Here is a 17,002-nt window from a genome sequence, read left to right on the forward strand (position 1 = left end):
CAGCTAAATGTTGGAGAAAAATTGTGCAATCACGCTGTCTATAATCCCTTCAAAATTATAAATAATTCATTAATACACTTCTTTACTAAGTTCATTTTCCCATCTCCAATAGCCTTTTCCCCTCCACTTTCAACCACCCCTCCTACAGCTAGATGATATTGTTTCCCACTTAACCACGAAAATAGATGAAAGCAGAGGAGAATAATTTATCTTTCCGCTACCAATTCCAGTAACCTTCCTGCACCTGTAGCCACATTCCTCTTGAAGATAAGGGACAATGAGTTCCTGTTCCTGACTAAAGCCAGTCTCACCACCTGTGGCCTAGGTCTCAAGCCCATTTGCCTTCCTCTAAGATTTCACTGAGGTAATTATCTTTTTTTCTCGTGGGCACCTTCTTTGACTACCTGCTCAAATGTTGTATCTTCTTTTTTTTTTTTGAGACGGAGTCTCGCTCTGTCGCCCAGGCTGGAGTGCAGTGGCGCAATCTCAGCTCACTGCAAGCTCCACCTCCCAGGTTCACGCCATTCTCCAGCCTCAGCCTCCCGAGTAGCTGGTACTACAGTTGCCCACCACCACGCCCGGCTAATTTTTTCTGTTTCTAGTAGAGACGGGGTTTCACCGTGTTAGTGGGGGGGGTTTCATCGTGTTAGCCAGGATAGTCCCAATCTCCTGACCTTGTGATCCGCCTGCCTCGGCCTCCCAAAGTGCTGGGATTACAGGTGTGAGCCACTGCGCCTGGCCAAATGTTGTATCTTCTAAGAGTCTTTCCTACACTATTCTATCTAAGAGATCTCCCCTTTCTCTATCACTCTTTTTCTCCTTCGTGTATTTTTTTCATACTGCCTGTCATTACAAAATATTATGCTATATTTATTTATTTCATGTCTGTCTTCTTACTACAATGTAAGCCCCTGGAGGACAAGACTTTTGCCTTTCTTGCATCTCTCTATCTTTAGCACATAATACACTGTCTCATAACATCCCAAGTGCCCAATTATTATTATTATTTTAAAGGCAGAGTCTCCATCACCCGGGCAGGAGTGAGTCACCATGCCCAGCCAATTTTTTTTTTTTTTTGTAGTAGAGACAAGGTCTTGCTATGTCGCCCAGGCTGGTCGCAAACTCCTGAGCTCAAGTTATCTTCTTGCCTCAGCCTTTCAAAGTATTGGAATTACAGGCGTGAGCCACCTCACCCGGCCCCCAGTTATTATTTGTTGCATTAATATAGAATAAGCTTCAAACGTCATATGGCCAAGAGAACCACTGATTTTCTGCCCTGATGCATTTCCCATTTCAGCAAGAGACCACTAAGTTATGCAGGCTCCATACCTTGGAGTCATCCTTGATTCCTCTCTTTTCTTTATAGCCCACATTCAATTGGTCCATGTTGTCAGTTCTACTTCCAAAATATATCCTAAGTATGACTACTTTTCATCATTTCCATTGCTATAGTCCTACCCGAGCTACCAAACTCCCACCTGTGGACCACTATAGAAGTTTAACTTGTCTCCATCCATGCAGACAACAGAGTGATATGTCTAAGACAAAATGAAAATTTCATCATTCCATTTAAATAAAACTCTAAAATGACTTCTTATTGCAAACAGAATAAAATCCAAATTCTTTGCTATGGCCAGAATTGCTTATTTACATGTTTACTGTTCCTCTTTTTCCATTAGAAACATCTTGAATAGTAACCAGTATATAATAATCTTTTATAACTTTTTTTTTTTGAGACAAAGTCTCACTCTGTCACCCAGGTTGGAGTGCAGTGGTGCTCACTGCAACCTCTACCTCCCAGGTTCATGCGATTCTCGTGCCTCAGCCTCCCCAGTAGCTGGGATTACAGGCATGCACCACCATGCCCGGCTAATTTTTGTATTGTTAGTAGAGACAGAGTTTCCCCCATGCTGGCCAGGCTGGTCTCAAACTCCTGACCTCAAGTGATACACCAGCCTTGGCCTCCCGAAGTGCTGGGATTACAGGCATGAGCCACTGCTCCTGGCCACTATTTGTTGAGTTGGTTGATCCCTCGCTTTTGACACTCCCCAGAATGTAGCAATTCTTTGGAACATAACCCCAACATCCTAGTTCTAAAACATATCCACATATTTACATAATATTTATTCTACATATTTATTTTATGTTTACATATAATAAATATGTATTCTAAGAAGGGATTATTGGGCATCCACATTTTTTTTGGTTAGAGGGGTGTATAATAGAGAAAGAAAATATAGGTAAAATTAATTTATTTAAGTTGAACAAACATTTGCTGAATTTCTGGTGTTATGTGAACTAAGACAAACAGCCTATCCTCGAAAAGCTCAGAGTGAGGTAGCAATATGTATTTTTTAAACTGAAAGGACAGTCACATCACCTACTTTTCTAATCCTTTGTATTATCCCTGTTTGTTTAAACAGCAATAGAGTGTGAAGCTGGTTGGAAATAAGAAGTAAGAACTGTATATTATTTGCTCCTCCACATAAACATACTGAGTTTATGTTATCAGGTGTTTTCTAGATGCAGGAAATATAAAGATGAAGAACCCTTGCCAGGTGCCATGGCTCACGCCTGTAATCCTAGCACTTTGGGAGGCTGAGGTGGGCAGATTGAGCTCAGGAGTTCGAGACCAGCCTGGGCAACATGGTGAATCCCCATCTCTACAAAAAATACAAAAAAAATTTAGCCAGGCATGGTGGCGTGTGTCTGTGGTCCCAGCTACTCGAGAGGCTGAGGTGGGAGAATCGCGTGAGCCTGGGAGGCAGAAGTTGCAAGTGAGCCAAGATCATACCACTGCACTATAGAGTGAGGCCCTGTCTCCAGAAAAAAAAAAGATTAATAACCCGTGAGATAAATGAAGTCCAGTGAAAACACACATGTAAATAAACAATTATAATACTGTAGTTTTATAACTATACCATAATTTTTATTTATTTATTTATATTTATTTTTTTGAGATGGAATCTTGCTTTGTCGTCCACACAGGAGTATAGTGGCGCGATCTCGGCTCACTGCAACCTCTGCCTCCCAAGTTCAAGCCATTCTCCTGCCTCAGCCTCCCGAGCAGCTAGGATTACAGGTGCTTGCCACCACACCCAGCTAACTATACCATAATTTTTAAACTACTATGTATGGAGTGCTATGGCAGCATGGTGAAGGATGCAATTAACACTGCCTAGGGAAGTCTGTGGAGGGAAGGTAATATCTGAGTATGATTAGAAATAGCTATCCAGATAAAGAGGAGAGAGAAAATAATACAATATGGAATAAACAATATAGACAAGTGAAAAGAAGAGTAAAAGAAATTTACATAGTAATCAACAGTGATTAATTGAATATACCTTAAAAACAAAGTATACAAATGGCAGAGTAGAGCTAGAGGATAAAATCAGGATGAGATTCTATGATGTACTGAGGAACTAATTAAGAATTTAAAGGAGACACGCATATTTTAAAAAGAAAATAGTGGAAACGGAAAAGACAGATTGAGATATAGGAAGATACTGGATAAAAAGCCACTGAAGCAGTAAAACCAACTGGATTACCATGTGAAACACTAAAAACGTGACCAATAATTTTGCCATTATTATTATTATTTTTGAATGAGTGATATTTTATATATTTATTATTTATTTTATTATTTTTATTTATTTATATTTTTGAGACAGAGTCTTGCTCTGCTGTCCGGGTTGGAATACAGTGGTATAATCTCAGTTCACGGCAGACTTGACCTCCCGAGTTCAAGCAATCCTCCCACCTCAGCCTCCTGAGTAGCTAAGATGACAGGCGTATGCCACTATGCTCAGCCAATTTTGTTTATTTTTTTGTAGAGGTGAGGTCTCACTATGTTGCCCAGGCTGGTCTCAAACTCCTGGACTCAAGGTATCCTCCTGCCTTTGCCTCCCAAACTGCTGGGAATACAGGCATGAGCCACCACACCTAGTTTGGCTATTATTATTTTTACTGCTACTATTACAAGTCTGGCAAAATATAATAAAGTTCTGAACTAGGTACTGCAGATGAAGAATGTGAAGTCTGTTTGAAGGTATGAGAAAGAAGAAAATGGATTTTCAGCCTGGGCACTAATTGAGGGTGGAATGGCAATGAAACCACAGTTTCTTCTCTGACTTTTTTAGTCTAACTTTCTCAAAAGCTCCCCTTTTAGCTAAAAAGCTCTATTTCAGGTACGGACAAGCTGAATGTATTTCCTGGAGTCTCCCAAATTATCTTGATGTGAAATTCTGTATATAGAACTAGTTCGATTGGGTGCAAACAGCATCTTTTTTCCTTAGGACTCCTGAATCCTCTTCTCTAGGCTCTTCAAGTGGGGAAAAAAACTGAGAAGAGAAGCATGTTTCTGCTCTTTTCACTGCACACACACTTATCTTCTCTCTATCACAATGCTGCTGCTTGTAGAGCTCATTATGTACAGTGCCCAAGCTAGCCACTGAGGAAAGGAGACAACAATGAATATATAGTCCACGGGGGTTACACCTATGTAAGATAGACAAACATTTAATAAACAGATCATGGGCCATAGTTTCTGTAAAGGGTTTTTATAAATAAAGTTTACAGCCATGCCCAATTTATGCATTGTCTGTGGCTGTTTTTTTGCTACAGTGGCACTGCTGAGTGGTTGTAACAGATTCTGTGGCCCACAAAGCCAAAAATGTTTGCTAGCTGGACTTCATAAAGAAGTTTGTCAAGCTCTAAAACAGGCCACTAATTAATTTTATGTGATAAGTGTTTGAAAGAGGAAGCTGGTTAATATGAAGTGTCAGGGGAATTACCCTGAAAAAGTGAAGGATGAGCTAGACAAAGGAAAGGTCTCAAAGGCAAGGCTAGGAGTAACAGCATTATGTAAAAGACCTGAGGTGGGAAAGAGCACAGTGCATACCACAAACTGAGAGAAGGTCAGTGTGGCCTGAGTACAATTAGTGTTGTGTAATGAGATCAGAAAGGCAGACACAGATTAGATGATGCAGGGTCTTAGAGGCCACAACATAGATTTTCTACAGGACAATGAGAGGCTATCAAAGGCTTAGGTGAAGAAGGGTGGTATGAGTAAATCTGTGCTTTTAAAATATTTCTGTTTTAAGGGAAATAATGGGAGAAGGGGTGGACAGCAAGAGATTTAAGACTAGTGAGAAGGCAACAAGGGATCGAGAAAAGGAGATGACAGCTTGGATCACAAGGATGGAAAGAAGAAAGAATTGAGAAATATATAGGAAGATGAATTGGCAGAACTTTTTGACTGATTAAGCAGAAAAAGCTGAAGGAAGGACAGCTGACAAAGATGATTATTATAACACAGCATATATAACAGGCTGGATGGCTAAACTGGGTACACGAGGTGAGTACAATGGAAGGCAGGAGGAGGAGGTATGGGAGAAAATTAGCTCAGTTTGTTTAAAGTATCTAAAAACAAAATGAATATGCTCACAAAGAGTTGATAGACAGGGCAGGTGTGGTGGCTCACGTCTGTAACCCCAGTACTTTGGGAGGCCAAGGCAGGCAGATCGCTTGAGGTCAGGAGTTTGAGACCCACCTGGCGAACATGGTGAAACCCTGTCTCTACTAAAAATACAAAAACTGGCCAGGCGTGGTCGTGGGCGCCTGTGGTTCCAGCTACTCGGGAGGCTGAGGCAGGAGTATCGTTTGAACAGGGGAGGCAGAGGTTGCAGTGAGCCAAGATCATGCCACTGCACTCCACCCTGGGCGACAGAGCAAGATTCCACCTCAAAAAAAAAAAAAGTTGATACACTGGCCAGCAGAAAGTAGAAAAGCTGGGATCAATTTTTTGGTGAGGTCTCAATAATGAAAGTCTTAGTTAAAAAACAAAACAACAAAAATTGGATAATAGTATTAAACCTTACATACATTAACTTTTATGTTTCGGGTAAAGGGACATAGAAAAAGGGGTTAACCATAGGAGAAGAGAAAGAATACACAGGGAAAAAGAATGTTAAAAAGACCAAAAGCCATAAAAAGGATATATATCTGCTTTACCATTTTGCCTGAGACTTTGCTGCTAGGTTTAACTGAATCTGAGCAAATAAGACTGCAAGCATTTTCATTCTGCACAGGTGCTCAGTATAAATATGGATTCCAGCTATAAAATGGTTTCAAAATATGACCACTGAGTAAAGTTCTAAATCACTCATGTAAATCTTGTACCCAGATCTTATATGTTTTGTTTTGAGGCAGAGTCTTGCTGTGTCTGTCCCTCAGGCTGGAGTGCAGTGGTGTGAACACACTCACTGCAGCCTTGACCTACAGGGTTCAAGCAATCCTTCCATTTCAGTCTTTTGAGCAGCTGGGACCACAACTGTGGGCCACACAGCTAAGTTTTAAATTTTTTGTAGAGAAGGGGGTCTCCTTATCTTGCCCAGGCTGGTCTCAAACTCCTAAGCACAAGCAATCCTCCTGCCTCAGCCCCGCAAACTACTGGGACTACAGGCATGAGCTATGGTGCCCAGCCCTTAACTTGCATTTTTGAAAGTCATCACAAACTTCAGGACTGTATATAACATTCCCATAAAAATAAAAAATTAAACCCATATGAAACAGAATTCTCAACACTTACTTTTCAAGCTCTTCCTGAGAATGGGCAAATGTACAATTTGTTCCTCGTGGACAACCCCCTTGCTGTCGCAAATCTCGGCACATGCTAGTCTTGTATTTGCTGTTTGGCTGAGGCTACAAAAATGGGAACACATTCAATGAGTGGCAAGGTGAAGATTCCATTTGTTATTCACTCTAGGAAGTTCAGAACTTTATAATTACACCTTTAATTCTTTTTCACATTAGACAAGTAATTCTTGTGCTGAAACAACTAATATTCCATTGTTTCCTGTTGTGAGTTATGTGACATAACCCTGAGTTGGCACTTTAGATATTCCTTCTGAAGATTATTCGAAACTGGTTCAAATGTTATGTCCATTTATTCATTAGTTAACAGAATGCCCAGAAAAAGAAAATATTTTTTCATCAATTTATTGCTGTCTTAAAATTCTACTACCAAAATCAAACAATTTTAAAAAGCATTAAAAAAAAAAACCAAAAGCTTTGTCTACTTAAACTTTCTCAGAAAAGGTAGAATACAATTCCACCTAGAAGTGAAAAATTACCAATTCACTTGTCAGCTTGAGGGTGCAACTCTCAGGCTTAAACTATTTGAGTTCACACAATGAGGCAGAATATTAAAATTTCACTATTACTTCTACAATTTGCATCAAAATCTAAGACATTCTTATTCTTATGAGCCTAGGATGAAAACATTTGTTTTTAATATTTTAAGTTATAATATCTTCTAAGAATAAGGAGAGAAGAGTACAAAGTGTAGGTTTGATACCAGCTCTTACTGACAGCACAATCTTTTTTATTTTTTATTTTTATCTTTGAGACGGAGTCTTGCTCTGTTGCCCAGGCTGGAGTGCAGTGGCGCCATCTGGGCTCACTGCAAGCTCCACTTCCCGGGTTCAGGCCATTCTCCCTGCCTCAGAGAGCTCCCAAGTAGCTGGGACTACAGGCGCCTGCCACCACGCCCGGCTAATTTTTTGTATTTTTAGTAGAGATGGGGTTTCACCATGTTAGCCAGGATGGTCTCGATCTCCTGACCTCGTGATCCGCCCGCCTCAGCCTCCCAAAGTGCTGGGATTACAGACATGAGCCACCGCGCCCAGACCCCTGACAGCACAATCTTATGTTATTTAACCTCTTTGAATTTCAGCTTGGAAACAGCAACTACATTGCAGGTGGCTGTGAGGATAAGAAATAATACATGTAAAACATCGAATGTAGTGAATGGCTCATAATAATTTATTAAATAGAAGTTATAAGTATAAAGAATTATATCTTAACTTCTTTTTATTTTATATTTTTGGAGACAAGAGTCACTCTGTCGCCCAGGCTGGAGTGCAGTGGCGCGATCTCGGCTCACTGTAGCCTCCATCTCCCGGGTTCAAGCGATTCTCCTGACTCAGCCGTCTCAGTAGTTGGGATTACAGGCATCCACCACAATGCCTGGCTCATTTTTGTATTTTTTTTTTTTTTAGTAGAGATGGGGTTTCACCATGTTGGCCAAGCTGGTCTCGAACTTCTGGCCTCAAGTGATCCACTCACCTCAACCTCCCAAAGTGCTGGGATTACAGGCGTGAGCCACCGTGCCTGGCCAGGTTTATATCTTAACTTCTAAAGTACACTGAAAAGTATCTCGAAAGTTCAAATTTCGGCCAGGCACGGTGGCTCACGCCTGTAATCCCAGCACTTTGGGAGGCCGAGGTGGGCAGATCACCTGAGGTCAGGAGTTTGAGACCAGCCTGGCCAACATGGTAAAACCCTCTCTACAAAAAATACAAAAATTAGCAGGGCGTGGTGGCACTTGCCTGTAATCCCAGTTACTTGGGAGGCTGAGGCAGGAGAATCACCTGAACTCAGGAGGCAGAGGTTGCAGTGAGCTGAGATAGCGTCACTGCACTCCAGCCTGGGCGACAGAGTGAGACTTTGTCTAAAAAAAAAAGAAAGAAAATTCAAATTCCATAAATTTACATATAGAAATTCAATACAGAAAAAAAATGACAATTTCCCACAGTAGAAAAGAATGAGACAAAACGTTTGGAATCAATTATCTACATTTGGTCAAAAATATTCTGCAATACAGTATGCTCACACCCAAGATGCCCTCTAAACTCTTGGTGTGCTATGAAATGTTTACCAAGTACACTAAAAACTGGGTTCCTCCCAAAAGAACAGAGATGATAAAAACTTATGAGTCACATACGGAGTCCAATTAACAAAACAGCTGGTTAAGATGTTCAGGATGAAACTGAGTTAGAGACAACAGCAGTCAGAAATGTAATAAATGTACTTACCTGAGGGGTCTCATGGCCTTTTCTACTATAATTTTGTATGAAGTCCACAAGGCCATGAACTACTGTTTTAACAGCTACCATTGCATTTTCTAGCTGCTCCCAAGTTGGTGAAACAGCGTCTAAAATAAGCCACGAAGGGCATGGGGGTTGGGGGGGAAGAATGTTAGCCGTAATTCTCTTGTGTTATTCACCTCAAAAGTAGAAAAAAATATAAGCAACTGAGCATATTCCCACATACCTGGATTAGGGTCTATGTTTGCAAGAAGCTCTAAATGAGGCCTCAGTCTATTTAAGTTAGCTGGGTCACCTGTTCGTTGCAAAACAATTGTCAATTCCTGGACACTCTTTGCAAATGACTCTGGAGACTGTAGCTAACAAACAGAAATGAGAATGCTTTTTACTTTGGTTCTTATGACACATTTACACTCAAATACTTTCAATTTATCAACATATTTAATAGGTTTTCAAGTGTCTTCAGATTCCATAGTAGGAGTATCAGTGATGAATTAAATTTTCACCTCAGAATCTGCCCTATGAAATTCATCATTAGACACTTAGAAAACTTATAAGCTGTATTAACTCTCTGAGATCAGAATATAGATAAGTTTGAGACTTTGTAAGCCTCACTGCTTTTATGCTAGTATCATGTATTTGTTTCCCTGTTGCATCCCTTTATTTTGCAAGTAGAAAAATAAAAAGAAAATAAGGATAATTTATAAGAGTCTGACATTTAAAAACATAGGAATCTCCAACTGTGTATAGACTCTTTAGAATATTCTAATACTCTTCAATGTAACAGCAATGATAGAACATCAGCATCTCTAATTTCACAAACCTTATCAATGATAGACTGCATGTGTGATTTATGAGCCAAATCACCATACAAAAGAGAGGACCACTGTTCAGGTGAAATACGGAGTCCTGCTTCCATGGCAATATGAACAATTTGGGCATCATGTTCTCTGCGTAATGCTTCATAACTCCGAAATTCTTCCTTCAACTGCATTAGGGAAGAGTCTTCATCTCTTTTGGTAACCTAAAAAATAGAAAAGAGAAAAATCAGAATTGGTCTGTGCTTTCTCCCTTCAACTGATTTGTTTATTCCTTTTTCAGGGAGGGTGGGGGATACTTACATATCAGACACCACACAAATAAGGTACAAAGATAAGATAATGTCCTGACCACAAATTCTTTCTGGAACAAAACAGAACTTACATAACTAAATACATAATCCTTGCCTTCAATGATTTCAGCCACTAGTAAGAAAGAGAAACTTGTAAGTAGAAAATTATAGTAAAAGTTATAAGGCTTGATGGCAACAAAGAGGAAAGGGAATTAAATTAGGGAGAAGAAAGGGATTTCAGAAAAGGCTTCTCCCAGCTGAAAGCTACATGAATTGATTTGTGCACAATAAACAGGAGTTTCCTGAGCAAAGAAAGGTAAGGAGGCCAGGGATGGTGGCTCATGCCTGTAATCCCAGCACTTTGAGAGGCCGAGGTGGGCAGATCACTTGAAGTCAGGAGTTTGAGACCAGCCTGGCCAACATGGCGAAACCCCATCTCAAGTAAAAATACAAAAACTAGTCAGGCATGGTGGTGGCAGGCGCCTGTACTCCCACCTACTCGGGAGGCAGAGGTTGCAGTGAGCTGAGATAGCACCACAGCACTCCAGCCTGAGGGACAGAGTGAGACTCCGTCTCAAAAAAAAAAAAAAAAAAAAAAAAGGAAAAAAGAGAAGGGGGAGAAACAGAATTTTTAAAAGAGAAGCAAGTGGTGAAACAGAAACATGAAAAAGCAGAGCACATAGGGTTAAGGTATGATACAGGCTAGAGAAGAATACAGGCCATTATATACTACGGCAGGAAATTTGGATATTATTATGAAGGGAATGTGAAACCACTGACTTTTTTTGCAGGGGTGGGGATGGAGAGGACAGGGTCTTTGTCACCCAGGCTGGAGTGCAGTGGCACAATCTAGGCTCGCTGTAGCCTTGACTTTCTGGGCTCAAGCAATCCTCTCGCTTTGGCCTCCCAAAGTGCTGGGATTACAGGTATAAACCACTGCACAGAGCTGATTGAGGATTTTTAAGCAAAGAAGTGACATGATCAGATTTATGTTTTAAAAAACATCACTTTGGTAACAGTAGAGGATAAAGATAGACAAGCAAGGAATCCAGCTAATAGGTAGGCATATATTACCACTACCACATGATAATTAAGAAATTTTCTAGGGAGGCTGAGGCAGGAGGATGGCCTACGCCCAGGAGTTCAAGGCTGCAGTGAACTATGATGGCACCACTGCACTCCAGCCTAAGCAACAGAGCAAAAGTCTGTTGCTTTAAAAAAAAAATGAAAGGAAGAAATTTTCTGCTACCAGAGAAATTATCATCAGGGTATTTATATAGCTTTAATTTCTACTTAAGTAGTAAAAAACTACACATTCAAAAGGTACAGAGTTTTACAGGGCCTAGTGAGGTTGTGTGTGGAACCAGAGATTAATTTCAATTGTTGCCCTAAGAGCATGAAACTAAACACTATGACTATGAGGCAGATAGTTTCCAAGCCTCATTAGTGGAGTTAAATGAATTCACTTCAACACATTTCTATTATCAACTACCTGTTATCTCAAACTAAGTGGTCTGCCAAAGAAACATTTTTCTGTCTGTACTATTCACTCTTGGGGGCTATAAAACCAACAAAATAACCTAAATAAGCTTTGGTTTCAAATTTAAATGTTTTACTTTCATAGAAGCCAATAGGCCTTTCTATTTCCAAGTACATGAGCCTTTCTCAAGACCCAGCCAGCAACCTACACTCTTGGATCATAAAAACACTTTAAGGATTCAGCTTGCTTTCAGTATCTGTCACTACCCGCTAGACTATTAGACAATGAAACTACATTTTAAAATATCTTGGGGTTCTTCTCTACCCTTCCACTAAACAAAAAACAACATCTAAAAGCAGAGTGGGCCAATCTCCTCAACTTTCCATTTCCTGGTTGTATCTGCGATAACATGTAGGCCATTTTCAGATTAAAGGTGTTAATCTAATCACTACAGAGAATGAGATAACAAAAATAATACTGGGTTACAAAGTTTACATACTCCTTATGAAGTTTCCAATATAGTTTCTGATTTCAAGACACTAAATGTAAAGAAATGAGGCTTCTGCAGTCCACTTTTACTTGATAAGAGTCAAGTTTACCAAATGATTTCCTTATGTTCTTTCTGTTACTGACATCTTCACATATATGCTCTTATTTTGCCAATAGATAGTAATGGGTACTACCAAAAGGTGGTATCACAGATGCAATCAATGCAGAAGGAAAGTTTCCTCTCAACTCTTGTAAGCATTCTGCATTGCTAGGGCCTCTAGACTGGGTAACATGAATTTCAGGAAGTCTCTGTCTCACAAACAGGCACGTCTTTACATAGATACTTAGTGCTTACCTTAAAACAAGAAGCTCGATACAGTAGTTGCACAACATGACCAATACTTGTTTTTGATGCCTGAGGAAATCTTGGTTCTAGTCTCTGCACAACAAAAAGTACCAGAACTTTCCTTGAGAGGGCAGAACCATCTTCTAATGCCAGTAACACCAGCTTCAAGGCCTCTTCTTGCATAGCTAAAAATATTAAAGGAATATGAGTTCGTGACAAATGAGGAACCCATCAGATCATGTGTGTCATAGGCATCTTTGGGTATTAGAGTTTACAGTGGCCCATTACCCATAATTTATATTTAATTAGCACAAAGAGGACATCACACGTACATAATTTAAAAAGTAATCAAGCAAAATAAAACATACTTTCCATAAATAAAACATATTTTCCACTAAATACCAATCAGAACACAAGTTAACAGAACTTAAAATATATTCTGTATTTAACAGTCAATTAGATGATGATAATGTTAAGGTAAAAAAAGTCATTTATAAAACACATAGCTGGGTGTGGTGGTTCATGCCTGTAAATCCCAGCACGTTGAGAGGCCGAGGCAGGACGACTGTTTGAGCCCAGGAGTTTGAAACCAGTTTGGGTAATATAGGGATACCCTATCTCTACAAAAAAATGTTAAATATTAAAAAAATTAGCCAGGCATGGTGGCACGTGCCTGTGGTTCCAGCTACTTGGGAGGCGGAAGTGGAGGATCCCTTGAGCCCAGGAGGTTGAAGCTGTAGTGAGCTGTGATCACATCACTGCACTCCAGCCTGGGTAACAGAGACCAACCCCATCTCAAATAAATATATAAAAATTAGGCCCGGCGTGGTGGCTCATGCCTGTAATTCCAGCACTTTGGGAGGCCAAGGCGGGCGGATCACAAGGTCAGGAGATCGATACCATCCTAGCTAACATGGTGAAACCCCGCCTCTACTAAAAATACAAAAATTAGCTGGATGTGGTGGCAGGCACCTGTAGTCCCAGTTACTTGGGAGGCTGAGGCAGGAGAATGGCATGAACCTGGGAGGTGGAGCTTGCAGTGAGCCGAGATCGTGCCACCACACTCCAGCCTCAGCAACAATGCGAGACTCCGTCTCTAAAAAAAAAAATTAAACACACAGAACTACTCTGACAATGACATGCAAAGGACCCACAGTAGGCTTATAATAAATGGTATTGTTTTCATGCATGAGACTGTTACTTTGCCTGTCAGAACTATTTTGTATATAATTTAAAAAATGATATTAGCCTCTGAATGCAAAACCTAAAGAAGGTATTAATTTCATTTATGTTGCTTTACAGCCAAGGATATATGGTATAATCTGAAGTTAATCATTAGAGAACATCAGACAAACCTAAATTAAGAAATATTCTGAGACTGGGCACGCTGGCTCATGCCTGTAATCCCAGCACTTTGGGAGGCCAAGGTGGGCAGATCATCTGAGGTCATGAGTTCGAGACCATCCTGGCCAACATGGTGAAACCCCATCTCTACTAAAAATATAAAAATTAGCTGGGCATGGTGGCGTGCATCTGTAGTCCCAGCTACTCAGAAGGCTGAGGCAGGAGAATCCCTTGAACCCGGAAGGCGGAGGTTGCAGTGAGCCGAGATTACACCACTGCACTCCAGCCTGGCGACATAGCGAAAGTCCGTCTCCAAAAAAAAAAGAAATATTCTGTAAAACAAATGGTCTGTATTCTTCAGGAATATCAGTGTCATGAAAGGCAAAGAAAAGCTGAGGAACAGTTCCAGAATAAAGACGACTAAAAAGAGACATGACTAAAACGTACAGAAAGTGATCTTGAACTGGATCTCACACTTGAATAAAATAAATACTATAAAAGATATTTTTGGAATAGTTGACAAAACTGGAATATGAACTACAAATTGCATATAGTACTGTATTGTATCATTAATTTTTAAAAATTTAATGAATGTAATATTGTTACATAAGACAGTATCCTTGTTTTTAGGAAAACTAAATACTTTAGTTTTAAAGTATTAAAAGGAAAGGAGCATAAAACAAGCAACCTACTCTCAAATGGTTCAGAAGAGAGGGAAAGAATAACAAATATGGCAAAATATTAGAAACTGCTGAATGTCGGTAAAGAATATTTTAAAAATTCCCTGCATTATTCTTACAACTTTTCAGTAAATATGAAATTATTTCAGAATTACAAATTACAAATACATGGTTATTAATCAAAACAATAGAGCTTAAGAGCTGAAAGATTATCTAGATTCAAAATACAAACCCTTTTTCTAAGTGAGGCTACTGAGGTCCAGAGAAGTTAAGTGATTAAACCAAGGTAACATATCTAGTTACCAGCAAAATTGGAACTATAATGGCAAAAACCACAATTACTTTTGCACCAATCTAATAGAACCAAGGACTTTTAAAATTCTTTAAATTTTTTCTTTTTTTGCCTCCCAGGGTTTCTCTGCTGGCAAGGACTTTTTTAAAAATTGAGATAAAATTAACCATTTTAACCACATAATTCAGTGGTAGTTACTACATTCACAATGTTGTACAACCATCAACTTTGTCTAATTTAAGACATTTTCATCACCCCAAAGGAAACTCATCACCATTAAGCAGTCATTGTTCGTACACTCTATACACAGCCCCTGGCAACCACTAGCTGGCTGTCTGGTTTCTTTCATTTAACGTGGTTTTTTTTTGTTTGTTTTTTGTTTTTTGTTTTTTTTTTTTTTTTTTGAGACAAAGTCTTGCTCTGTCACCCAGGCTGGAGTGCAGTGGCACGATCTTCGCTCACTGCAACCTCCGCCTCCTGGGTTCAAACGATTTTTGTGCCTCAGCCTCCCGAATAGCTGGGATTACAGGTGTGCACCACCATGCCCAGCTACTTTTTTTCTATTTTCAGTAGAGACAGAGTTTTCCCATGTTGGTCAGGCTGGTCTCAAACTCCTGACCTCAAGTTATCCACCCGTCTTGGCCTCCCAAAGTGCTGGGATTACAGGTGTGAGCCACCGTGCCCAACCTAATGTAGTTTTTTTGAAGCTCATCCACATGCAGCATATATCAGTATTTATTCCTTTTATGGCTGAGGAATAGCCTATTTATGGATACACTACATTTTGTTTATCCATTTATCACTTGATGGACATTCGGATTGTTTCCACCTTTTGACTATTGTGAATAACGCTGCAATAAACATTTGTATACAAGTATTAGTTTGAATACCTGTTTTCTATTCTTTTGGGTATATACCTAGGAATAAAACTGCTGGGTCATATGGTAATTGTTTAACTTTTTAAGGAACTGACAAATTGTTTTCCAAAGCAGCACACCATTTTACATGCCCACATTCTCCACGTTCTCATCAACATTGGTTATGTTCCATTTTAAAAATTATGGCCACTCCCAGCATTTTGGGAGGCCGAGATGGGAGGATCACTTGAAGCCAGAAGTTCCGAAGTTACAGTGGGCTATAAGCGTGCCACTGCACTCCAACCTGAGCAATGGAGCAAGACCCTGTCTCTAAAACAATGAAATAAAATAATGGCCAAGTGGGTATAAACAAGTATGTCCCTGTGATTTTGATTTGCATCTCCCTAATAACTAAATACACTCAGGATTTTTTCATGTGCTTGTTAGTCATCGTGTCTCTTCTTTGGAGAAATGTCTATTCAAGTTATTTACCCACTTTTAAGTTAGGTTGTATTTTTGTTTCTGAGCTGTAGAACAAAAGAGATTTGACACCTAGTCTAGTGCTTCTTAAAGTAAACATCAGGAAATATCTAAAGGTAACATTCTTAAATTCTATATAAAAGTAGATTTTTGAAATATTTTAAAACTTTGTATAATGGAAAATTTGCCTCACTTTTAGTAATGCTAAGATTTATCAGTGGGTTCAGACTTTATCCATCTGCTATAAATTTCCCCAGTAACCTCTCGTCTAATGGGTTTAACAGCCACAAATAATTCTTGCTGAAGCCCATTAATACGTTTGGGGATGTAAAATTGTGACTTTTCTAATTGTATCATTTTCTAAATGTATTATTAGTTTGAATTCAGCTAAAAGAGGAAACTTTCCTGAATATATAAGAACTGTCTCTGAAATTGTTTGTACATATTGTGTTTCAATCCTTTGGAGTCATTCATTATGATGTTTAAATTGCCCCACTTACATCTAGTAGGAGCTCCTTCATGTTCAATTTTTGTCCTTTCAACAAAATTGTCTCTCCCTCCTCTCTTTCTCTGGGGGTCAACTGATCCTCCCACCTCAGCCTCCCAAAGTACTGGGATTATAAGCTTTTTTGCTTCCCCGCTCCCCACCCAGCACAAGACTTCCTACCCTAGACTGGAGTAAGGCATTTACCCAAAGAGCCCTGCCTCCTTTTAGTGGGAAATAGTATATATGAAAGCCCACAATCTGGGTGTTATGGTTATTCATCACTTCTAAGCATTTTCAGTGGACAGACCTTGGACACTGGCATTTTTTAGAAATAGAAAAACAATTGAGTCTGTACTAATATTGCCAATTCAAATTTAAGACTGCAGGAGTTTTACTTAAATCTTTGATTTTATACTTGTATCTTTTTTTTTTTTTTTTTGAGACGGAGTTTTGCTCTTTCACCCAGGCTAAAGTGAAGTGGCATGATCTCAGCTCACTGCAACCTCTGCCCCGAGGTTAGGGCAATTCTCGTGCCTCAGCTTCGCGAG

General features: G+C 39.6%; 1 protein-coding gene and 1 non-coding gene across 4 annotated transcripts in view; both read right to left on the reverse strand.

The window, feature by feature from the left end:
- The window catches only part of RC3H2 (ring finger and CCCH-type domains 2), a 56,446-nt gene that overhangs the window by 21,823 nt on the left and 17,621 nt on the right, over positions 1 to 17,002 (reverse strand). For all 3 annotated transcript variants that reach the window (XM_031014655.3, XM_031014654.3, XM_055351854.2), the window contains exons 5-9: positions 12,324 to 12,499; positions 9,712 to 9,912; positions 9,115 to 9,247; positions 8,877 to 8,995; positions 6,590 to 6,702 (exon numbers count right to left, since the gene is read on the reverse strand). In XM_031014655.3, the coding sequence (XP_030870515.2) occupies positions 6,590 to 6,702; positions 8,877 to 8,995; positions 9,115 to 9,247; positions 9,712 to 9,912; positions 12,324 to 12,499 (742 nt within the window). The remainder of the gene's footprint in view (positions 1 to 6,589; positions 6,703 to 8,876; positions 8,996 to 9,114; positions 9,248 to 9,711; positions 9,913 to 12,323; positions 12,500 to 17,002) is intronic.
- LOC115935906 (small nucleolar RNA SNORD90) lies at positions 9,335 to 9,445 on the reverse strand. The gene has a single exon (XR_004071496.1). It is a non-coding gene; the product is annotated as a small nucleolar RNA SNORD90 (small nucleolar RNA).

This window comes from Gorilla gorilla, chromosome 13 (genome assembly GCF_029281585.2).
Source record: "Gorilla gorilla gorilla isolate KB3781 chromosome 13, NHGRI_mGorGor1-v2.1_pri, whole genome shotgun sequence".
NCBI lineage: Eukaryota > Metazoa > Chordata > Mammalia > Primates > Hominidae > Gorilla > Gorilla gorilla.